Source organism: Hylobates moloch, unplaced genomic scaffold (genome assembly GCF_009828535.3).
Source record: "Hylobates moloch isolate HMO894 unplaced genomic scaffold, HMol_V3 SCAFFOLD_18, whole genome shotgun sequence".
Lineage (NCBI taxonomy): Eukaryota > Metazoa > Chordata > Mammalia > Primates > Hylobatidae > Hylobates > Hylobates moloch.
The window spans coordinates 36,623,763-36,648,880 of record NW_026652293.1 but is presented as its reverse complement, the minus strand read 5'-3'; the positions used below and the strand labels follow the sequence as shown (position 1 = coordinate 36,648,880).

Genomic DNA, 25,118 nt, shown 5'->3' with positions numbered 1-25,118 from the left:
CCCAAAGTGCTGGGATTACAGGCATGAGCCACCGCTCCTGGCCAGTAGTACTTTTTATAAAGATGAGGTTTCATCATGTTGCCTGGGTTATTTGTATTACTTCTACTGTACATAAAGATAAATAAATTGAAGCCCAGAGTTGTTAAGTAATTGATACAAGGTTACACACTAAGTGGCAAAGCCAGGATTCAAACCCAAATCTGTCTGACTGCCGTTAAGGACCAGGAGCATGAGTTTGAAATGTGGGCGGTGGTCATCTTAACCTCCAGACTTACCTCCTGCACAGAAACCCAAGCTGCGAGGTCCACCAGGAGCCAGTGACATACACAGCTATTGACCCGGGCCTGCAAGATGCCCTTCACCAGTGTGTCAACAGCAGGTGCAGTCAGAGGCTAGAAAGTGGGTAAGCAGAACCTAGTAAAGAATTGAGGTTTTCCAGCTAATATTTATTATTCCCACTCTTCATGTTTTAAAAAGGTATATCAGTTTTTCAGATCTGAAACTGATTTCCATAAGCCTTTATCCACCAGATTAAATGTTGTCTCGTTCCCACTTATTACCCCTGTTTAGCGTGTGTACCATATGTTAGTAGCCTCATCTGTGAGTGGGAGTTTTTCTTGAAATAAAAGAAGTGTGAGGGGCCATGGCATGAAGCAGCAGGGCAAGGGAGGAGGAACCCCTGCGGTCCAGAAGCAGAACCCGGTAGTCAAGGCTCTAGGTGTGATATTTTGAAGCTCATTTATTTTCCTTTCTGAGGAAACACATCTGCTTCATAATAGTTTTGAGAACTAAAAACTGCATGTTCCCCGCCCTCTCCCTACTCCTCAGGTGGGATTAGGAGTTTGGGACTAGACATGGAAATAGTGGCTGTGGTAGACTAAGTGAAGGGGAGTTGGTTATTAGCTTATTGTAGCTGTAGCTTGCCATTTTATTAAACAGTGTTTAGAGGGATAGCTTACTCTACTTCACGTGTATATTTTAGCAAAGGAATTGTGGCATCAAACTGAATAATTTGGGATGTTATACAGTAGCCCCAAGTCAATTAGGTTTGGGAAATGCTGACACTGCATATATTATCTTGAGACAGTCACAATGCATGTAATACACTAAAGGCTCTGAGAAATTGGCAGTGAGGAAACCTGTGGTAACTGGCCAAGTATTTCCAAACTTATTGGACTTTTTTTTAATTTTTTTAAATGACCCCACACTTGGGGGATGTTAAGCCAGAGTCTAACAAACATTGGGGTCATTTCTGTTTGGTCTTGTAAGATGATTTTGAATAGCCCCATGATGTGTGGATGTCATTATTTAATTCACAGAGAGCAGTTTTATTTCTCTCCTTTCCAAGTTGTTAAGAGGCATAAAACAGTTATTTCCCTGGCAGTCTATTGCTATTCTCATTTTATAAGGAAAGGAAACTAAAGCTCAAGAAATTCACAGCACTAGTAAGTAATGGAGATCCTGAGAACTGTCTGATGCCCACACTGAAGTGCTGTCCCCTGCCCCACACTGCTTTGTAGAAGACTAAGTATTGTTTTTCTGGCAGGGACTGTTTTGGGGTGCTGGATTGTGAATGGTGCATGGTGGACAGTGATGGAAAGACTCACCTGGACAAATCCTACTGTGCCCCCCAGAAAGAATGCTTCGGGGGGATTGTGGGAGCCAAAAGTCCCTACGTTGATGACATGGGAGCAATAGGTATGTTTTTTGGATGCCCCAACAATTTGATTCTTGAATATACAATTTCCTGCCTATATACTAGGCCATCTTAAAATAATCCTCTTCCCAACTTCCCTGATACATTTGCTGGTAGTCTTTAGTCACAAAACCAAGGCAGATAATTACCTTCAGAACTGGCTAAATATTCTGTGCAGAGAGAGTGAGTGGCCATCTGTCCTGCCAAATTTTGCAAGCCTGGAATTCATTCCCATAAAGCTTGTTCTGAGAAATCTCAGGCCTGGTTTCTGCATGGCCAAACTCTGGAGTCTGTTTGGATATGCACACCAACTGTCAGAAGCACAGGGCCATGTATGGAGTGACCACTGTATGTCTAGTGCCTGTTAAAACCTTCACTCACAACTTTTGCAAGGTAGAAGTCATATAGCTACAAATCAGTATTTGGGGCCTTGGAATCAACAGAAGCCAGAGCTACCCAGTGCAGCTGGGACAGCTTAGGATGAAGCATAGGGACACTGCAGGGTGGAGAGCCCCTGGGATCAGTCTTCAAGACCTCAAAAATACTGCCAAGATTAGATCACTTACCTGAGATTTTTTTTTTCAGTCTTTCCAGAATTGGCACCAAGTCCTAATTCTTAGATGGCGGTAGAGTCAAATATTTAAATCCTTAGTTAATACCTTGATTTTTACCATCACTTACATCAGCCTGTCTAGAAGAAAAGCTCATATATGAGGCAGGATTTTGAGCTTGTATGTTTTTCCTGAACTGGGTGAGGGCACATACGTGAAAATGACTTGGCTCTGAGAAATCACTTTCTATGCTCACCTGCAATTTCCTATCTGGAAAGCACAAATGGCCTTTTAAAGGAAAGCCATAAGCTTCGAAACTTGGTCCGATTAGCGCGTATTTATTGGACCTGGTGCCTTTTATTTCAGTGGTTACTCTTCACTAGGTGACTTTTCCTCTCTTCCAAGAGTAACTCATACCCCAGGGAGCTAGGACTCTGTTGGTGTTGGACGCTGCCTGTGTAAGCAATTCTTCTGGTCTGCTCACTCTTCCCAGCAGTCCTTGCCATTTGTGCTCCTGCTCTGCCTAGCAACCAACACTGGAGAACCAGGAATGAAATGAAGCCTCCACCCCCACGTTCCCATGCGTCATGTTTGAGGAACTCAAAGCCTAACTGAGCATCTGTTTATCTTCCCCCAACCCCCTTCCCACTCTATGCCCTCCCATCTCACCATCTTTACTTTCTTCCCTACTTGGGAAATCTTAACAAGGAACATCTTCTTGCTCTTTCACTGAAGGTGATGAGGTGATCACATTAAACATGATTAAAAGTGCCCCTGTGGGCCCTGTGGCTGGAGGGATCATGGGATGCATCATGGTCTTGGTCCTGGCAGTGTACGCCTACCGCCACCAGATTCATCGCCGGAGCCATCAGCATATGTCTCCTCTTGCTGCCCAAGGTGAGCTCAAAATGAACCCCACAGGGGAGGCAGCAGCCAGGCTAGAAGGACAGTTGCGGGTTATGTAAGCCTCTAAGGAACTGTCAGAACAGTGCTATACTTTCAGCTTCTGTGGAGTCATTTTGCAAGTCCCCAAAGCCTGCTTTCTTCTTCAGTGCCTAAACCCTACAAGCTCTATTTTGATCCCCAGAAAAATCGTTGGATCCTCTCCTTACCAGCATTAGCCCCCAGTGGCCTGCCTCTGCAATAAGCCAGTCAGGGGAGCTGGGATGCTGAGTGGGAAATTTTGTTTGTTAGATATGCTGCCCTTGCAATTCCAAAAAGACAGGCAAATCAAAGATACCCCAGATCACTAATGGCGAGAATATAATCTGTTCTATTGCAGCTGCCATTATGTAGTGTGAATAAACACGCATTTGAATAATCACATCTCTTAAAACAGGGTAAGTCGGCCAAGCGCGGTGGCTCACGCCTGTAATCCCAGCACTTTGGGAGGCCAAGGTGGGTGGATCATTTGAGGTCAGGAGTTCAAGACCAGGCTGGCCAACATGGTGAAACCCCACCTCTACTAAAAATACAAAAATTAGCTGGGTGTGGAGGCACATGCCCATAGCCTGAGCTACTTGGGAGGCTGAAGCAGGAGAATTGCTTGAACCCAGGAGATGGAAGCTACAGTGAGCCAAGATCACGCCACTGCATTCCATTCTGGGCGAAAGAGTGAGACTCCATCTGAAAAAAAAAAAAAAAAAGTCATCGAAGCCAAATACAAAATGATTCACCTATAATATGGCCTCAATACCATGTGCAATATCTATACTCTGTTTAAGTGCAGTTATCTGTACTCTGTTTGGAGGGAACAAAACTGTTTAATGGCCGTCTCCATCCTTCCTAAAACCCCAGTCCCCAGGGATGTGTTGACCTGACCTTTTTGGAGATGAAGTTAACTCATCTTCCTGGCCACTTAGCTCACTCTAACAGCTGTAATGACAGGTTGATGTTAAAACATTTCACTATGGCCACAAGCCCGAAGGGGAATCATGGAGTAATGTTGCCTGATTTAGTAACAGGGATAATCACCATGTGCTTCCCTTGGTGAGATTCAGCTAGACTGAGGATGACTGTCTTCGAGTGTTAGCTTATGCCTGGCCTTTTGGAGGCTTTTGTTGCACCATTTCACCAACACACTCAGTCATGTTTTCAATCCCTTTCCTTTTGTTTCAGTACTTTAGTAGAGGATTAAAGATTTGTTGGCCTCATTCAACTTCTTTTCTCCTCCTTTCTCAGAAATCAATTTCAGATGTCTCTTGATTACTTGTTCTTCTTGTTTGGATTCCTGCTCCCTCCTCCTTTAAAAAAAAAAATGGGGCCTCAGTTCATCCCCTTCTAAGATGGGATTCATTCTTGATGGAATGCTGTCACCCGGTCATCAAACAAGCGCTCAGCAGGGTATTAAAGCGGGTGATTTTGTTTGATTAAATAGTCATGTTTCTCTCTTTTTAATGATGGGTAGAAATGTCAGTGCGTATGTCCAACCTGGAGAATGACAGAGATGAAAGGGACGACGACAGCCACGAAGACAGAGGCATCAGTGAGTATTCAGCTGCCTTGCTGCAGAATGTGTCAGCAGGAGGCTAATCCAGAATAAATATTCTTTCTTATATCCTTTTGGCTTGTATTAAAATTTAAGAAGCTTTGACACGGTGGCTGGGTTTTTTTAGTTGTTTTTTTCCATCCTTTTTTGTTAGGAGTACGTGTAGGTCTTTGTTTTAGAGAATCTCAAAAGATTTTATGATGTTTTTTTTTTCGCATTAAGTGTGTTGGCCTAAAACAGCTCACCCTTTCTTTCTCTTGCTCATTATTTTCCTACCATAGTATTTTAGAAAAGGAAGTTTCAGGCATGCATTTTTTAAAAAAAATCCCTTAACTAGTATGTACAACTCAGGGAGGAAAAAAGAGCATTTTCTTTATCAAAAGAGATTTCCATTAGTGTTAAGACACCCTGGCCTTCACCTACTAGACCATAGCTTCCTGATGCATGTCGGAGATATATAATTAAATACCTCTCACTGCATCAGTTCTAAAATCAGCACCCTAATCCCCAGAATTGTTTAAAAAATGATTTATTCTGGCTTTCCAAAGAGAGTTCTCCCAGCATGTAAATGAGCCCTCTCAGAGCAAATGTGTTTGAAACAACAGAGATACTGGCATAAGAGTGACATTGACTGTCCTTGGCTTCCTACAGTCAGCAACACTCGGTTTATAGCTGCGGTCATCGAACGGCACGCACACAGTCCAGAAAGAAGGCGCCGCTACTGGGGTCGATCAGGAACAGAAAGTGATCATGGTAAGGTCTAGCTTCCTGCATTTGAAGACCCGAGGAGCCTCGTGTACTCCTGTGGGATGATGCTCACACCCTATTTTGACATGGTTTTCCAAAAAGACACACCCCAGCATGCCACTGGTTTATAAGAGCCCTAGGATAGTTTTGCTTATGTCTCAGCACTCCTCTGGGCACACGGATTGCTTTCAAGTTTTTCTCCATACAGAAGGATTCATATTGTCTAAGTAGAGCTGCTTGCCATCCCACTCGCTTTTCCATAAAATCAGCATCCTGTTAGGTCCCGCTCTCCGGTGTTGGCTGGCAAACAGCAGGATCTTTAAGGGCTTTTTCAGCCATGTCCCCTTGGGGCATGACAAGAATCTGTGCTGTCCTCCACCATTCTCTTGCCCTGACCTCTGGCATGGTCTGGGGAGCTCAGAGAAGGCTTCACCAAAGAAGCAAGAAACAACATTTGCACTGAGCCTTGAGGGGGTGATTAAAGAAAAGGTAGGGGCAAAGAATATTAGAGGCCAAAGGACCAGTGTGTACAAAGTCATGGAGTTGTATAAGTGCCTATAAGATGCTCAGGAAGGGTCAAGGCCAAATCATGAAGAGGCGCCGAGTGCTAGGTAACTTATGAAATCCACATGCTCTGCCAAAGACTTGGCCATCCCACATGGCTTCTCTCCTTCTCAGAGTCCATATTGCTCATTGCCGCAAAGAACAGCAGATGTATCCCAGTCTGTAAGCATCACTGCCACAGTTTCACAAAAATATAACAGGCGTGGGTAGTGTTTTTCCTGCCATTGTAAAATCTTTTTATTTTTTTAAGATAGCTGTTTAATTTTCCAGAAATCTGTATTTTCCTCCTAGAATCAAGTCCTTTTTAAAATACATAAATAATGTATTTAAGCCTTTTTGACTTAGCTTTTTCCACGCCTATCCTAGAAAAAAAAGTCCTCAAACGGTATCTTCCCTGCATCTATACTAAAAAATGCAGAAATAGATACTCCTCAAAGCAACCAACGTCACCTTTTACACTACAGCCAGGTCTTCAAATTCCCTTTGGCAAATAAGAGCAGCTAAAGCTCTGTTTTATAAATTGGAGACTGTTAATTTGGGCTTTGAATGACATTATTCCCACCAACTGAATAAAAACTTCGGGTTTCTATGGAGAACCACAGCAGAACTTAAATTTTTCCGTTTCTTTGACTTTTTTGCTTTTTTCCCTACAAACCTTTGAACTTGCATAAATTCCTGCTGCCAGGCAGTTCTGTGCCTTCTTGTTTGAATAATAAAACAGGTTTGAGGCTACTAAAGTTCAACAGAAATAATTTCTTATTCAGCAGAAATACTGAATCCTTTTCTCTCTCTGAAATACTGAATCCTTTTTCTCTCTGTTCCTCAATAGGAATTGCATCAATACCAAATTAGGATTCTGAGTGATGTTTATGACGTTCCATTAGCCTCTCCCATTGTCTTAGTAAAATGGCATATGAAGCAACAGCTTAGATAAAAGGAAGAGTGCAGTGTCAGTATCTGAACTCTAAGGCATCCAGCTAAGGGCTTGATTCCTTTCATTTTTCACCATAATTGGATCCTTGTTATCCCCAAGGAATGAAAAATAGTTTCTCATGCAGACAGAATGCAACACCAAAAGAAGGGGAAGGCATTGACACTCCCCGTATTCCAAATGCATCATAAAATCAATAGAATTTAAATGCGTGTTGGCATCCCTTGAATCAGTACGTGGGTCACTAAAAATGGTGGCATTGAGTTAATGTCCCTGTGATGCCTAGAGGCAAAGCTATATACACCCATTGAACAAGGAAATCTAATTGTTTTGTCAGCACACTTCTTGCTCATCTGTGTATACTCTACTCTCCTATTTGGTAGATGTATTGGCATCTGCTATGCACAGTTATGCACTGCATAGCAACACTTCGCATATACTACAGGGGTCCCATAAGATTATAATGGAGCTGAAAAATTCCTATTGCCTAGTGACATCTTGATGATCCTGACCCTGTGTAGGCCTGAGCTAATGTGTGTGTTTGTGTCTTAGTTTTTTTGTGTGTGTGCTTTATTTTTTGAGACGGAGTCTCGCTGTTGTCGCCCAGGCTGGAGTGCAAAGGCGCAATCTCGACTCACTGCACTTCAAAACTGTATCATTCCTTACATATTAAGGATCTCATTTGTGGTAAAAAATTTTTTTGGTATTTTATCTGCCATTTAGTTATATTTGTGGATTTTGTTTTTTCTTCTTTTTTTTTTTTTGGAGACACTGTGTCTTAGTTTTTAATGAAAAAGTTCAAAAAGTGAAATGTAAAAATTTTTAAACTAGAAAAAAAGCTTATAGAATAAGGATATAACGAAAGGAAATATTTTTGCACAGCTGTGCAGTGTGTCTGTATTTTAACCTGTTATTACAAAATAGTCAAAAAGTTTAAAAAATTTAAAAGTTTATAAAGCAAAAAAGTTACAGTAAGCAAAGGTTTATTATTCAAGAAAGAAAAAAATGTTTAATAAATTTAGAGTAGCCTAAGTGTATATAGTGTTTATAAAGTCTACAGTAGTGTACACTGATGTCCTAGGCCTTCACATTCACTCACCACTCACTCACTGGCTCACACAGAGCAACTACCAGTCCTGCAAGCTCCATTTATGGTAAGTGCTCTGTACAGGTGTACCTTTTTTGTTTTTTGTTTTGAGACAGAGTTTTGCTCTTGTCGCCCAGGCTGGAGTGCAATGGCGTGATCTCGGCTCACCACAACCTCCACCTCCCCGGTTCAAGCGATTCTCCTTCAGCCTCCCAAGTAACTGGGATTACAGGCACGTGCCACCATGCCCGGCTAATTTTGTATTTTTGGAAGAGACTGGGTTTTTCCATGTTGGTCAGGCTGGTCTCGAACTCCCGACCTCAGGTGATCCCCCGGACGCAGTCTCCTAGTGTGCTGGGATTAGAGGCGTGAGCCACTGCGCCTGGCCACAGGTGTACCATTTTAAAAAATCTTTTATACCGTATCTTTCTGGTACCTCTTCTATGTTGAGATATATAAATACCTATAGTATTACCTACAGTATTGTGTACAATTATGTTGCAGTTGCCTACAGTATTCAGTGCAGTAACACGTGGCACAGGTTTGTAGCCTAGAAGAATAGGCTATGCCACATAGCCGAGGTGTGTAGTAGGCTGTACCATCTAGGTTTGTGAAAGTACACTCTGTGACATTTGTGCAATGATGAAATTGCCTAAGGACACATTTCTCAGAATGTATCTCTGTCATTTCACAAGGCATGACTATACCCTAGTACACTGTGGAGGGGGCTACAGATGGGAGTTGTTACTTCCTCAAGACAGCTTGGTATAGAGGAAGAGCTTAGGAGATAGGGTAAAGCCAGTTCACTTAGAAGCCTACTTCTCCCCCTTTTTTTCCCACATACTGTTGAGACCTTAGTGAGCTACCTTAGACCTGAGTTTCCTAATACTTAAAAGTAGGATTAAAAACTCTTACTGCAGTCTGGGCAATATGGTGAGACCCTGTCTCTACAAAATAGAAAAATTAGCCAGGCATGGTGGTGCATGCCTGTAGTCCCAGCTACTCGGGAGACTGAGGTGGAAAGATCACTTGAACCCAGGAGGTCGAGGTTGCAGTGAGCCATGTTAGCACCACTGCACTCTAGCCAAGAACTCTTTGAGCTCTTTGAGACAGAACTGTCTCAAAAACAAAAAAAAGGCCGGGCGCGGTGGCTCACGCTTGTAATCCCAGCACTTTGGGAGGCCGAGGCGGGTGGATCACGAGGTCAGGAGATCAAGACCACGGTGAAACCCCGTCTCTACTAAAAATACAAAAAATTAGCCGGGCGTGGTGGCGGGCCCCTGTAGTCCCAGCTACTCGGAGAGGCTGAGGCAGGAGAATGGCGTGAACGCGGGAGGCGGAGCTTGCAGTGAGCTGAGATCGCGCCACTGCACTCCAGCCTGGGTGACAGAGCGAGACTCCGTCTCAAAAAAAAAAAAAAAAAAAAAAAACTGCTGGGTGGAGTTGCAATGAGGATGAAATGAAATGACATATGTTAGGCACGGTGCTCAGGGTGGACCTCCCTACCTCTGTGTCCACCCTGCCCTGAAGGAATTTACAGTCTAGGGGGAAGTTGTAAATGAATGCATGTATTCATATGCTTGATGAAAGGTGGAATATGACAGCTTCCTTAAAAGAGTGGAACAAAGAAGGAAAGGGGCGAGAGTTCACTTTTATCTGCAAGTAAATTCTGGGAAACCCCATGGAGGAACATGGCATTGACTAGCCCTTGAACTGGTAGGATTGTGGTGCCATGATTCTGTGCTCCCTGATAAGCGTATTTCCGTGTGAATCCTTGAGTGCATTACACAAAAGGAAACTCAAAAGAATTAAGTCTATAAATACATGACTACACAACGGCCTAAGTTCTCATGGTGTGGTTCAGAGTTGTGATCCTAGAATCGAATTAAAATTGAATGTTACCAAACTAAACTTAGAAACTTTAGGGTGTATTTTTATTTAGAAATAAAATATGTGGCCAGCAGAATTTCGTTTTTCAAAAGAATCTAATTTTAATTGTTGTATCTTAAGAAAAACTACTCCAATTGAGAATGTTTTTTGAAAGTAGAATCATTTTGGTCCATAGTCTAAGACCACTTAGAATGCTTGATTTTCAGCAGTGTTACCCTCACAAGTGGAGGTTAGAAACAATTACTACCTGTGTATGTTTTCAGCTATCTATCTGCTTTGCCCGTTTCTCTTAAAAGTATCATGTTCTGTCCAATCATCTCTTGGCTTATTTTTAAGTCAAAAAACACCTATATGTTATTTGTTCCTTGTGAATTTGTATTTTGGTTACTATCTCATCAGAAACTTTATGTAAGTGTATATTAGGCAACATTATTTTCTTTGTAGAGGAAGATTTCTCCCTAGTTCGTGGCTAATTCCAAAATACTTAAAAAGCAAATGCTGAACCTTAAAAACCTGGTCAAAAAACTTTGTAGATGAACATAAGACCATTTTCTAGAGGTGCACAAACATTCTCCTGCAGTTACTCTGTGTGGCCACAAGATGGTGAGTGAGTCCCCAGAGGGACGTTAACACCCCTTATAATCAAACGAAGTTTCTTAGGAACTGTCAGATAAATATATAAGCAGACTGTCAAAGAACAAAAACCTAATCTCGGCTCTTTTTTATAGATGCCTGACCTCCTTTCTAAAGCGCATTGCCCACTTGAGATTGTATTTGCAGATACTTTGCTACATAAGCCTTTGGATAGTAAAGAAATTTTTCCTTGAAAGTGTTTGCAAATATCCTTTGTGTTTCAAACAGTGCCTCTTCCTCCATGAGTCAGGGACTCTGTCTGTCTTAATTCATCACCCTTCCCAGTGCTCAACAGAATTGCCTGGCACTGAGTAAACAATTTGTTGAATAAGAAAATGTGTTTGTCTTTCTCCTGCTTCTCCACAACTTGCTATTCCCTTCTCCCCTGACCCCTTCAGATTTCCATTAATGATTGAAATAAGAGGAAGTTACAGAGGGGTTGAGCAATAGTATCATAGTAAGAAAATTAAATGGAATGGACTTAGTATGAGAGTTTTACTCTGAAAGCACCTCTGTTGAGGTTCCTATCAGAAAGCAGTAGCAGAAGAGATGGGGGTGCCATCCTGAGATGAAGAGATGGGTGCCCTCCTGAGTTGCCTTGGAGACAGCTGCACCATCACTACCGTCCTGGATGTGAACCCAGGACCTGTGACCAGTCAGGTTCAGAGTTTCACTGGATTCTGTCATAACCCCTGGACAGAGCCCAGTGTATCCTAGAATGTCTGCATTATTAGATGAGACTAGTGCATGTCGTACCAGGCAAAGCCACAGGTAACTACACAATTCACTGATGCTGTTGCTTTGAGAGTGTAGTGTACGTTGGTGGGGAGTGGGGCAGCAGTTGTTTTTAAGTTCCTGCTTTGCGTGAGTCACTGTGTTAAATACTAGGGATACAAAGATAAACAGGAACTTACGACTTAAGAAAGAATTTGCTAATGAATAGATAGCCTTGTATTTTTTATTATCATATGGCAAAATGTAAGAGATGTGCACAGAGTGCATGTGAAGTCACAGAAGGGGCACCAGCCCCCATGTGGGCTGGCGGGACTGGAGGTGGGTGGGGGAAATAGGTTGGGAAAGCTTCCCAGAGAAGACTTTCCAACTGAAGCATGAGGCACAATAGCAAGATGAGGAAGGTGGGAGGGTGAGCCAAGCAGAAGGGCCACCATGAATCTAACACCTCGAATGCTGACATGAATTATCAGTTAGTGTGTGGGTGCTTGTAAATGAGCAGAGATGGGAAGCTATCCAGGAAGTGTTTGAATAATCACTGGGATTTTGCTAAAATCCTGTTTTCTACTTTAATCCTTTACATGTATAGCATAAGGTGGCTTCAACATGAACGGCAGTTTGTGACTTAGGTTTTGGAGCCTAGCATCCAATCTAACACTCCAGACTTAGCACTGCTAAAGCTGCGAAACCTATTCTGGCTCCTGGTCTCTTAATCCCGGGTAAAGGCATCACTATTTGCTCAGCATCTGAACCTAGAAACCTTGACCTTTTCCAAGGATGTCAGCTCCCTGGCGTCTTCACCAGGCAAGTCCATTTGGTCACCAAATCCAGCCTACCGTGCACTTGAACAGTCCACACACTGCGACTGTGCCCTACTTCATGTCCTTGCCATCTCCTCGAGGCCCATGCTCCAGCACCCTGTCCTCTGAGCCTCTGATCCCACCTTCCTTCTGTCCAGCCTCCCCATTGCCCCCGACCACTCCCACTGTCCACTACTAGATCGTAGCTCATAGCTTCAGCCAGCCTTCTTGACCTGGTCTTAGCCTATCTGTCCAGTGCCATCTCCCACCGCCCCCAACCCCAGCACCAAGCTTTCACCATTCCCAAAAGCCACCAGAGCCCTTCCAGCTGTTGTACCATTGCATGTGTTTGAGCCTTGCTGGAGGTACCTTTACACCCCTGTCTTTACCTACTGAGCCTCTTTTCTCCCATCAGGGCTACCCAATTGTCACCTCCTCAAGGATCTAAGCCAAGTTCATTGGCTTTGGAATTCCTTTTGTGTGCCTCTGTTTTCGCACATGAGTGTTTCCCTTTCTTGCCCATGGGCCTCTCAGGAGCTGAGGCCTCATCTTAGCCCTTTCCTGTCCAGCCTCTAGCCTGGCACCTAGCACCAAGAAGGCATTCAGTCATGGTGGACACATATGTCTCCCATCCAAGTACTAACCAGGCCCGACCCTGTTTATGGTGGACACATATGTCAGTGAACACTTCCTCTTCTGCCCTGAATTTGCAGATGACACTTCTGAGATTCTGGCTAGACATCTCCAGATATGTGACCCACAGACTCTCAAAATCAAGCTGTGCATAAACAAAATTTGTCTTCTTTCCTGAGACTCAATCTGTGAGTTGTCCTTTCTTATCCTCATAACTTGAAGTTGTAGTCGCCTTTCACTACTCCTCACCCCCGCAGTCCCCCACATCTGATGACTTACCAATTTCTCTTGCCCCCACCACTGAGTTAGCTTTTAAATCTGTCCAATCCCACTGCCCCAGTTTTAATTCTCTATCCCTCACGTGGGCTGTTGAAATAACCTCCTAACTCCTACCTGTCTTTCCTTTCCCTTCATCTCCCAAACCACCATCCTCCAAACACAAATGATCATGCCATTTTTTGGCCCACTCAGTATCTTGTGTGGTCTCTCCATTTGCTACTCTTCGGCATGGGCTTTATGATCTGACTTAACTTCATGCCTCCCACCTGCCCTACTCTCCAGCTACCTGCTAGCACTCATCCAAGCCACGTGGAACAGGGATGGCCTTTATATCCACACCTCTATGGCTGTGGTCATCCTGTTCCTTTCTTTATATCCACTTATCAAACTCCTACTCATCCACTTAAGCCCAACCGAAATACACATTCTCTAAAGATTCCTTATTCCCGCAGCCAGAATTAGATATTCCCTCTTCTGGATTTTAATTATACCTCAGTTATAGCACTTACCATTATCTGTGTAAAAGGAGGCTTCGCTTTGTGAGCATCTGTCTCAAACTCAACTGTAAAGTCATTAGGGAAAGGTGATGTCTCTTGTTTGTGTTTCCTCATCTCCTGCTCCAGCCCCATAATGGTCTTCAATAAATGAATAAGTGAATGACCAATGCTTATATTTGTTTCATTTCTCAAACACTAGCTTTTGAGGTCCCTGAGCAGGGACCAAGCTTTCATCTTTATATGTCTTCCGGTGCCCAACACAGTGACTTGTATATTATAGGTACACAGTAAATATTTGTTAAGTTGGACTGACAGCTAAATAATTCTATCATTTGAGTAATGTTTCACTGAGGACAGAATTTTGCACAGAGCATACAATTTCAACCACAAATGACTCCTGCTTGGCTGCGTGCAAGAACATCAGTTTTGCAGCCATGAATGTGACTAGCACTACCCACGGGTAAGTGCTGATTGATGCTAACTGTAGATGCAGTGGAAATATTAATGAGCTGTTGCTTCTCAAAATGTTTAAAGGAGATTTTTGCAATATTTAAAAACATGCCAGGAATCTCAGAATGGAATCCTTTGATCAGCAAGGGCATTTGCCTTTGAAACATGTATTACTTAGAATACCAAAAGAAATTAAATTTAAATGGGGGAGGGGGGACAGCTAACACAGAGAATAGTTGATTCCACAGCTAGTTGCCTTGGGTATATGTGGAGTTAGTGTTTCATTAGGCACTAGAACTTTGGGCAAGTTCCTTAACCTCTCTGATCATCATTTCCCTGAATTGTAAAATGGATATTAAAATATATCATCATTGGTGTGCAAGAATTGCCTCACACAAGTGCCTGCTACCAAGCAAATGTGCAGGTGATGGTGATGGTTCTTTTTGTTCTATTGTGGCGTCACATTCAGGCATTTTTTTTTTTTATCATCCATAACTTTATTATTTTTTTTATTATACTTTAGGTTTTAGGGTACATGTGCACAATGTGCAGGTTTGTTACATATGTATCCATGTGCCATGTTGTTTTGCTGCACCCATTAACTCGTCATTTAGCATTAGGTATATCTCCTAATGCTGTCCCTCCCCCCTCCCCCAACCCCACAACAGTCCCCGGAGTGTGATGTTCCCCTTCCTGTGTCCATGAGTTCTCATTGTTCAATTCCCACCTATGAGTGAGAACATGCGGTGTTTGGTTTTTTGTCCTTGCGATAGTTTACTGAGAATGATGTTTTCCAGTTTCATCCATGTCCCTACAAAGGACATGAACTCATCATTTTTTATGGCTGCATAGTATTCCATGGTGTATATGTGCCACATTTTCTTAATCCAGTCTATCGTTGTTGGACATGTGGGTTGGTTCCAACTCTTTGCTATTGTGAATAGTGCCGCAGTAAACATACGTGTGCATGTGTCTTTATAGCAGCATGATTTATAGTCCTTTGGGTATATACCCAGTAATGGGATGGCTGGGTCAAATGGTATTTCTAGTTCTAGATCCCTGAGGAATCGCCACACTGACTTCCACAATGGTTGAACTAGTTTACAGTCCCACCAACAGTGTAAAAGTGTTCCTATTTCTCCACATCCTCTCCAGCACCTGTTGTTTCCTGACTTTTTAATGATGGCCATTCTAACTGGTGTGAGATGGTATCTCATTGTGGTTTTGATTTGCATTTCTCTGATGGCCAGTGATGATGAGCGTTTTTTCATGTGTTTTTTGGCTGCATAAACGTCTTCTTTTGAGAAGTGTCTGTTCATGTCTTTTGCCCACTTTTTGATGAGGTTGTTTGTTTTTTTCTTGTAAATTTGTTTGAGTTCATTGTAGATTCTGGATATTAGCCCTTTGTCAGATGAGTAGGTTGCAAAAATTTTCTCCCATTCTGTAGGCTGCCTGTTCACTCTGATGGTAGTTTCTTTTGCTGTGCAGAAGCTCTTTAGTTTGATTAGATCCCATTTGTCAATTTTGGCTTTTGTTGCCATTGCTTTTGGTGTTTTAGACATGAAGTCCTTGCCCATGCCTATGGCCTGAATGGTATTGCCTAGGTTTTCTTGTAGGATTTTAATGGTTTTAGGTCTAACATTTAAGTCTTTAATCCATCTTGAATTAATTTTTGTATAAGGTGTAAGGAAGGGATCCAGTTTCAGCTTTCTACATATGGCTAGCCAGTTTTCCCAGCACCATTTATTAAATAGGGAATCCTTTCCCCATTTCTTGTTTTTGTCAGGTTTGTCAAAGATCAGATAGTTGTAGATATGCAGCATCATTTCTGAGGACTCTGTTCTGTTCCGTTGATCTGTGTCTCTGTTGTGGTACCAGTACCATGCTGTTTTGGTTACTGTAGCCTTGTAGTATAGTTTGAAGTCAGGTAGCGTGATGCCTCCAGCTTTGTTCTTTTGGCTTAGGATTGACTTGGCGATGCAGGCTCTTTTTTGGTTCCATATGAACTTCAAAGTAGTTTTTTCCAATCCTGTGAAGAAAGTCATTGGTAGCTTGATGGGGATGGCATTGAATCTATAAATTACCTTGGGCAGTATGGCCATTTTCACGATATTGATTCTTCCAACCCATGAGCATGGAATGTTCTTCCATTTGTTTGTATCCTCTTTTATTTCATTGAGCAGTGGTTTGTAGTTCACCTTGAAGAGGTCCTTCACATCCCTTGTAAGTTGGATTCCTAGGTATTTTATTCTCTTTGAAGCAATTGTGAATGGGAGTTCACTCATGATTTGGCTCTCTGTTTGTCTGTGATTGGTGTACAAGAATGCTTGTGATTTTTGTACACTGATTTTGTATCCTGAGACTTTGCTGAAGTTGCTAATCAGCTTAAGGAGATTTTGGGCTGAGACAATGGGGTTTTCTAGATATACAATCATGTCATCTGCAAACAGGGACAATTTGACTTCCTCTTTTCCTAATTGAATACCCTTTATTTCCTTCTCCTGCCTGATTGCTCTGGCCAGAACTTCCAGCATTATGTTGAATAGGAGTGGTGAGAGAGGGCATCCCTGTCTTGTGCCAGTTTTCAAAGGGAATGCTTCCAGTTTTTGCCCGTTCAGTGTGATATTGGCTGTGAGTTTGTCATAGATAGCTCTTATTATTTTGAGATACGTCCCATCAATACCTAATTTATTGAGAGTTTTTAGCATGAAGCGTTGTTGAATTTTGTCAAAGGCCTTTTCTGCATCTATTGAGATAATCATGTGGTTTTTGTCTTTGGTTCTGTTTATATGCTGGATTACATTTATTGATTTGCATATGTTGAACCAGCCTTGCATCCCAGGGATGAAGCCCACTTGATCATGGTGTATAAGCTTTTTGATGTGCTGCTGGATTCGGTTTGCCAGTATTTTATTGAGGATTTTTGCATCAATGTTCATCAAGGATATTGGTCTGAAATTCTCTATTTTGGTTATGTCTCTGCCAGGCTTTGGTATCAGGACCATGCTGGCTTCATAAAATGTGTTAGGGAGGATTCCCTCTTTTTCTATGGATTGGAATAGTTTCAGAAGGAATGGTACCAGTTCCTCCTTGTACCTCTGGTAGAATTTGGCTGTGAATCCATCAGGTCCTGGACTCTTTTTGGTTGGTAAGCTATTGATTATTGCCACAATTTCAGAACCTGTTATTGGTCTATTCAGAGATTCAACTTCTTCCTGGTTTAGTCTTGGGAGGGTGTATTTGTCGAGGAATTTATCCATTTCTTCTAGATTTTCTAGTTTATTTGCATAGAGGTGTTTGTAGTATTCTCTGATGGTAGATTGTATTTCTGTGGGATCGGTGGTGATATCCCCTTTTTCATTTTTTATTGCATCTATTTGATTCTTCTCTCTTTTCTTCTTATTAGTCTTGCTAGTGGTCTATCAATTTAGCTGATCTTTTCAAAAAATCAGCTCCTGGATTCATTAATTTTTTGAAGGGTTTTCTGTGTCTATTTCCTTCAGTTCTGCTCTGATTTTAGTTATTTCTAGCCTTCTGCTAGCTTTTGAGTGTGTTTGCTCTTGCTTTTCTAGTTCTTTTAATTGTGATGTTAGGGTGTCAATTTTGGATCTTTCCTGCTTTCTCTTGTGGGCATTTAGTGCTATAAATTTCCCTCTACACACTGCTTTGAATGTGTCCCAGAGATTCTGGTATGTTGTGTCTTTGTTCTCGTTGGTTTCAAAGAACATCTTTATTTCTGCCTTCATTTCATTATGTACCCAATAGTCATTCAGGAGCAGGTTGTTCAGTTTCCATGTAGTTGAGTGGTTTTGAGTGAGTTTCTTAATCCTGAGTTCTAGTTTGATTGCACTGTGGTCTGAGAGACAGTTTGTTATCATTTCTGTTCTTTTACATTTGCTGAGGAGAGCTTTACTTCCAACTATGTGGTCAATTTTGGAATAGGTGTGGTGTGGTGCTCAAAAAAATGTATATTCTGTTGATTTGGGGTGGAGAGTTCTGTAGATGTCTATTAGGTCCACTTTGTGCAGAGCGGAGTTCAATTCCTGGATATCCTTGTTAACTTTCTGTCTTGATCTGTCTAATGTTGGCAGTGGGGTGTTAAAATCTCCCATTATTATTGTGTGGGAGTTTAAGTCCCTTTGTAGGTCACTCAGGACTTGCTTTATGAATGTGGGTGCTCCTGTATTGGGTGCATATATATTTAGGATAGTTAGCTCTTCTTGTTGAATTGATCCCTTTACCATTATGTAATGGCCTTCTTTGTCTCTTTTTATCTTTGTTGGTTGAAAGTCTATTTTATCAGAGACTAGGATTGCAACCCCTGCCTTTTTTTGTTTTCCATTTGCTTGATAGATCTTCCTCCATCCCTTTATTTTGAGTCTATGTGTGTCTCTGCACGTGAGATGGGTTTCCTGAATACAGCATACTGATGGGTCCTGACTCTTTATCCAGTTTGCCAGTCTGTGTCTTTTAATTGGAGCATTTAGCCCATTTACATTTAAAGTTAATATTGTTATGTGTGAATCTGATCCTGTCATTATGATGTTAGTTGGTTATTTTGCTCATTAGTTGATGCAGTTTCTTCCTAGCCTCGATGGTCTTTACAATTTGGCATGTTTTTGCAGTGGCTGGTACCGGTTGTTCCTTTCCATGTTTAGTGCTTCCTTCAGGAGCGCTTTTAGGGCAGGCCTGGTGGTGACAAAATCACTCAGCGTTTGCTTGTCTGTAAAGTATTTTATTTCTCCTTCACTTATGAAGCTTAGTTTGGCTGGATATGAAATTCTGGGTTGAAAATTCTTTTCTTTAAGAATGTTGAATATCGGCCCCCACTCTCTTCTGGCTTGTAGAGTTTCTGCCGAGAGATCAGCTGTTAGTCTGATGGGCTTCCCCTTGTGGGTAACCCGACCTTTCTCTCTGGCTGCCCTTAACATTTTTTCCTTCATTTCAACTTTGGTGAATCTGACAATTATGTCTTGGAGTTGCTCTTCTCGAGGAGTATCTTTGTGGCGTTCTCTGTATTTCCTGAATCTGAATGTTGGCCACATTCAGGCATTTTGAAGCCCAGATTTCTGCACCAGCCCTGGTTGATCTGAGTCCCGTTCAGATCTTCTTGAAGCTGCCCATTTTTTGGATTTCTTTAATAAAAAAGATGATCTTTATCTTAGGTAGAAGTGTAGAAAAATAGGTCCCCAGTGGTGGCTAGCCATAGATGATGGGTTGTAGGGTGATTTTCATTTTTGTGTTGCCGGTTTGGGGCTTTGGGATGAGGGTTCTTGTTTATTTTTTTTTCTCTTCCGTACTTTCTCAGCTATCTCAAGTGGTTGTGTATTTATTGTGTCATTGTTTTAAGGGAAAAAAGAGTTATCACTAAATCTCTTTAAAAATAAATTACTTTAGCATCTGCTGACAGTCTGCCAGTGTTTGCACCTATGTATTGCAAAGACAGGAATACCTCCCAGTGCCCTAGAAATTGGAAGTGAAATCTTCTCTCTGCGTCTTGAAGCTCGCAGCTGTGTGTCTGTTTTGTTCTTTTTCTAGGTTACAGCACCATGAGCCCACAGGAGGACAGTGAAAATCCTCCATGCAACAATGACCCCTTGTCAGCCGGGGTCGATGTGGGAAACCATGATGAGGACTTAGACCTGGATACCCCCCCCCAGACTGCTGCCCTACTAAGTCACAAGTTCCACCACTACCGGTCACACCACCCTACACTTCATCATAGCCACCACTTACAGGCGGCCGTCACGGTACACACTGTCGATGCAGAATGCTAACGATCTCCTCACCTCCACCCCAAGACGAGATCTGGGAGTTACAGAATGTTCTGGAAAGAAAAAGAACCAGCTTAAAACCCACAGCAAGAGACCTCCCTTGTGTTTGTACTTTGTGCAGAGTCGTTTGAGTCATTTCCTGCCTGTCGACATGGTTAAAAACGAGAGAAACAACAACACAGTCACATTTGTGAAGACGTGAGGCTGGTTCTGAAATGGAGGGGAAATAAGCCTGATGAACGAACCTGCCATAACACTAATGGAAGGGAACAGAAGGCGAACCTCCAAACACAGAGACGGAACCTGCAAGTGAAGCTGAGCCAGAGGAATGTTCCGAAGAGCCAGAAGCATTCAGCTCTCCTTAACTGGAAGAGAGAAAAATCTGCTCACCCAGAGACTGGAATGTGGCACATGCAGATACAATGTGTGCATTGAAGATTTCGCTTTGTTTCTTAGCAGTACCTGGATACCACAGTTGCTGTATGGAACTCATGTTATGCTCTAAACGATGCATCTCAAAATTTCTAAGTAAAGGATTATTTTTCTACTATTTATTGAACTTTCAAACATTCTCAAACTTTGGGGAAAAAGAAAGACAGGAGAAGTTTTCAGCAGTTGCCCTGGGCTGTTTTGTGTGTAATGAAGAGGTTCTTTGATTAAGGAGCTCTATTTCTTATTTAACTGATATCCCACTGCCCCACTCCACAAAATAGGAAAATGAAGAAATCTTTCTCTCTGACTTGTTTACATCATTTCACGGAAACACATCTTTATTTGTAATGCAGTATTCGTTCTCTGTGTTTGACAGAGCTGGGGAGGGGCAGAAGAATCTAAGAGGTTTTAAAAGAAATGTTATGTTTCTTATGACTTGTTTCCACTCCTCGTACAATGCTATTCTTAGGTTTCTACAAAACCTAATGTTAGAACCGCATCCTTTCAGCTAAGGGAGGGTTGGATTTATTTTCCTTGTTTTAGAGACTACAAATTTTTAAATGTCCCATTTTGACTGAGAATATTGACATATAAGGGAAGAAGTTTTCTAAATTGTGAAAGTCTGGTACTTAATTAAATAATTTTTTTTTTAATATCACGGTTAAAAGCTGCTGCCAGTTAGCCAAGACATTATCCACCAAATTGCTTTGTGATGTATACAGGGATTAATCAGATCTGGCTACTATAACATGGGGCGTTATAACTTTAAAGTAGTGTTTTAATTACAGTGATGTATTTTAGACTCACATTTTGTGATTCAAATATGTTATAAAGGCATTCTTGCACCGTGGTAAAGAATGTGTGTGGTAAATCTCCATTTATATGTAGTTGGAAAAAATTCACTGAATAATGTCTTAATGATAGGGTATTATGATACAATGTAAAAAACAATTGGTTCTTCAGCAGTACAGAAAGTAAACTATATATGTGCTATCAGGAAACTCCTTCATACTGTGTATAAAATTGCAGTCTAGTGAAATAAACTGTATGCAACAGACCATTTTAGTGGCTACAGTGATTTGTTAATGTACCACTCCTTGTGCCTCAAGGCAAGTTACATTCACTTTGTAACCTAGCAGGTCAGTTGCCAAACTGAAAATAGACCTCCTTTCAATGCTACAGTCAACTTCCAGGGCTTCTTGACCATCTAGATCAAATATGCAAACAACTTAACAGTATAATGGGATAAAAATGTATAGAACATAGCTCTCCCTTCCTGAGCATCTATATCCATGTCACTAATAATAAATGGTTCTTCTCTAACTGCTAGAAGGATTGAATGAGTTTCCTGCCTTCCCAGAATAATTAAACTTCTTCATGGGATACTAGTTTGTTTCCTAAGGTTGAGAAACTCTGTGTTAGGAAATTGATTGAGGAGGGAGAAGTGCAGTGGAAACTTGGTGCTTTCAAGAAAAGAATCACACAACTTAGAGCTTAAAAATGAAATAGGTACCATCTATACAAACACAATAACAAAATACATTTTGTATCTTTTGGGTTTTTTTGTTTGTTTTTGTTTTTGAGATGGAATCTTGCTGTGTCACCCAGGCTGGAGTACAGCAGCATGATCTCTCAGCTCACTGCAACCTCTGCCTCCTGGGTTCAAGTGATTCTCCTGCCTCAGCCTCCCGAGTAGCTGGGATTATAGGTACTTGCCACCAGCTCAGCTAATTTTTGTATTTTTAATAGAGACTGGGTTTCGCCATGTTGGCCATGCTGGTCTCGAACTCCTGACCTCAAATGATCATCCGCCTTGGCATCCCAAAGTGCTAAGATTACAGGCGTGAGCCACCGTGCCCGGCCCATTTTGTATCTTTTGTGATAAGAGTTTTTCCTATTCCAAACTTGAGGGGAAAGTAATTGAATGTTTATACCTAAACCAAAACATTGCTGAGTTTTAAAGATCCTGTGAAATATGACATACAGGTTGAAGTTTTGATCTTCTATAATTATCTTTTATCTACTCCAAGGGTTACATATAATGTCATTTAAACATTTGTTGTCATTGTTTAAAAGGAAAAATATGGGCCAGGCGCAGTGGCTCACGCCTGTAATCCCAGCACTTTGGGAGGCTGAGGCGGGTGGATCACGAGGTCAGGAGATTGAGACCACGGTGAAACCCCGTCTCTACTAAAAATACAAAAAATTAGCCGGGCGTGGTGGCGGGCGCCTGTAATCCCAGCTGCTCTGGAGGCTGAGGCAGGAGAATGGCGTGAACCTGGGAGGCGGAGCTTGCAGTGAGCCAAGATAGCGCTACTGCACTCCAGCCTGGGCGACAGAGCAAGACTCTGTCTCAAAAAAAAAAAAAAAAGGAAAAATGTGTTTTCAGAGACTTTTTATCATGATGCCAGTTACCAGTGTTTGTTAAACATGAGTCTTCCCTAAGATCCTGAAGGAGGTCCTACCAATATCTTTTCATTCACCAAAGCCTCCTGCTGCCAGTAACCAACATTGCTTATCTATGTTGATAAGTATCAAAGCTAAGGAGATTCCAGGTCACTTTATATAGCTAGGAAAAAAATGTCCTATTGTAGCCCAAGGAAAACGGGGCTGAGGCTCATGCTAGTCCTCATGGTATATACCGTTCATCTGCTTTTCAGATGGGTTTATTTTAGAAATTTTGTAAACTGTACTGTAGGATGTGTTTTTTCCTCCAGTTGACTGAAAACTAAACCTCATTGATAATATATTTGAAAAACTTAGGCAATATGAACTTGTTTTGCCTATCAGAGTGACTGGTATGTGGAAAGAAGTCCTGAAATACCACAGTTTCATTTCCCCATGGCGATAGACTATCCTAATGATCACATTTTTAAAAATGTATATCTGGCAGAATAATTATATTCTTAAAACAGCCAGCCGGATCCATGTCTCACACCTGTAATCCCAGCATTTTGGAAGGCTGAAGCAGGTGGATCACTTGGTCAGGAGTTTGAGACCAGCCTGGCCAGTATGGTGTAACCCGGTCTCTACTAAAAATACAAAAATTAACCGAGCGTGGTGACACATGCCTGTAGTCCCAGCTACTCTCCAGGGAGGATTGCTTGAGTCCAGGAGGTCCAGGCTGCAGTGAGCTGAGATCACGCCACTGCACTCCAGTGCTGGAGCACAGTGACCAGCCTTCTCTTAATTTCTTCAGTAAACCTTGCTCTACTCTACCTCAGAGTCTGCATGGGAGCATAATTCTTATCAAAGGGAAAATCTATCTGCATATTGGCCCCTTCCACTTACAGAGGGAATCAAAGAAAGGCTGAAACTCTGACTCACCTGGCAGTTTTTTCTGTGCTATTAAAGGAGAAGCCTCTTTTTTTTTTTTTTTTTTTTGAGACGGAGTTTGCGCTTTATGGCCCAGGCTGGAGCGCAGTGGCACGATCTCAGTTCACTGCAACCTCCACCTCCTGGGTTCAAGTCATTCTCCTGCCTCAGCCTCCTGAGTAGCTGGCATTACAGGCGAGTGCCACCACGGTCAGCTAATTTTTGTATTTTTAGTAGAGACAGGGTTTCGCCATGTTGGCCAGGCTGGTCTCGAACTCCTGACCTCAAGTGATCTGCCCGCCTCGGCCTCCCAAAGTGCTGGGATTACAGGCATGAGTCACTGCACTCGGCCGGAGGAGCCTCTTTATTATGTGACATGGGTCTGAATAATAAACTGGGATAAATTGAGCTTCTGAATCAAGAAGCTGGGAGATATGTGGAAAGTCTTGAGGCAGAAACAGGACACAAGCACAAAGGCTTTGGTACCCACAGAGAAAGGCCACCAGTGAACATCATGACAGGCACCAGTGGAAGATGGCTGAAGGAGTGTTGAGTGTAAAGCTCCTCAGAGTTTCATAAACTCACACCTCGAATGAGTGACTTGAGGGGAAATCAAGGAGAATGAACCAAGTTCCAATGGGCCAGGGCAGAGCAGAGAGAAGAGAACAGCTGCAGGGATGGGAGACAAGTGAAACAGAATTGAGTGGGGCAAAGGCTCAGAGCCAAGGATAGCAAAGCGCTGAGGAATTCACAGGAATCTTGAGAAAGTTACTGGACTTCCTGCAAGACATAGGATGAAAGGTCCAAGCTAATTTTATTTAAGTCTACAAGGACAGCATGACCTCAGTGGACATCTGGATAGGTGTCAGCACCCTATGCTAGATGTCTCCTTGGCTCTCATCATACTTACTGTTATTTGTTCTACTTCTGCCTCCTCGCCAGGCTGTAAGCACTGCCTGCTCAGGGGGAAATCAGTCTTCGTGCTACATCCTGATGCCTATCTCAAGCAGGCACCTAAAACATATTTACTGAGTGAATGCATTTTTTTTTGTCTGAACAGAATGTAAAGTGTATTTTATTTAATTTTTAATTTTTGTGGGTACATGTCATATATACATATGGGTTACATGAGATGTTTTGATACAGGCATGCAATGCATAATAATCACATCAAGGTAAGTAGGGCACACATCATATCAATCATTTATCCTTTGCATTTCAAGCAATCCAGTTATACTCTTTTAGTTATTTTTAAATGAACAATTAAGTTATTTTTTACTGTAGTCATCCAGTGGTGCCAACGAATACTAGATCTTACTTATTCTATTTTTTGTACCCAATAACTGTGTCCCCTTTCTCCCCACCCCACCCCAACTACCCTTCCCAGCATCTGGTAACCATCCTTCTATTCTCTATCTCCATGAGTTCAATTGTTTTAAGTTTTAGTTCCCACAGATAAGTAAGAACATGCGATGTTTGTCTTTCTGTGCCTGCCTTATTTCGTTTACCATAATGACCTCCACTTCCATCCCTGTTGTTGCAAATGACAGGATCTCATTCTTTTTTATGGCTGAATAGTACTCCATTGTGTATATATACCACATTTTCTTTATCCATTCA

The 25,118-nt window shown here is 42.0% G+C and overlaps 1 protein-coding gene across 2 annotated transcripts in view; it reads left to right on the top strand.

The window, feature by feature from the left end:
• CACHD1 (cache domain containing 1) overlaps positions 1 to 21,237 on the top strand; it is a 228,342-nt gene extending 207,105 nt beyond the window's left edge. The window contains exons 22-27 of one of the 2 annotated variants that reach the window (XM_032136882.2): positions 287 to 403; positions 1,547 to 1,698; positions 2,983 to 3,144; positions 4,655 to 4,732; positions 5,387 to 5,488; positions 19,517 to 21,237. In XM_032136882.2, coding sequence (XP_031992773.1) covers positions 287 to 403; positions 1,547 to 1,698; positions 2,983 to 3,144; positions 4,655 to 4,732; positions 5,387 to 5,488; positions 19,517 to 19,755 — 850 coding nt within the window. In that variant the 3' untranslated portion in view covers positions 19,756 to 21,237. The remainder of the gene's footprint in view (positions 1 to 286; positions 404 to 1,546; positions 1,699 to 2,982; positions 3,145 to 4,654; positions 4,733 to 5,386; positions 5,489 to 19,516) is intronic. The other variant, XM_032136883.2, reaches the window with a different exon arrangement.
• Positions 21,238 to 25,118: the final 3,881 nt, after the last annotated feature.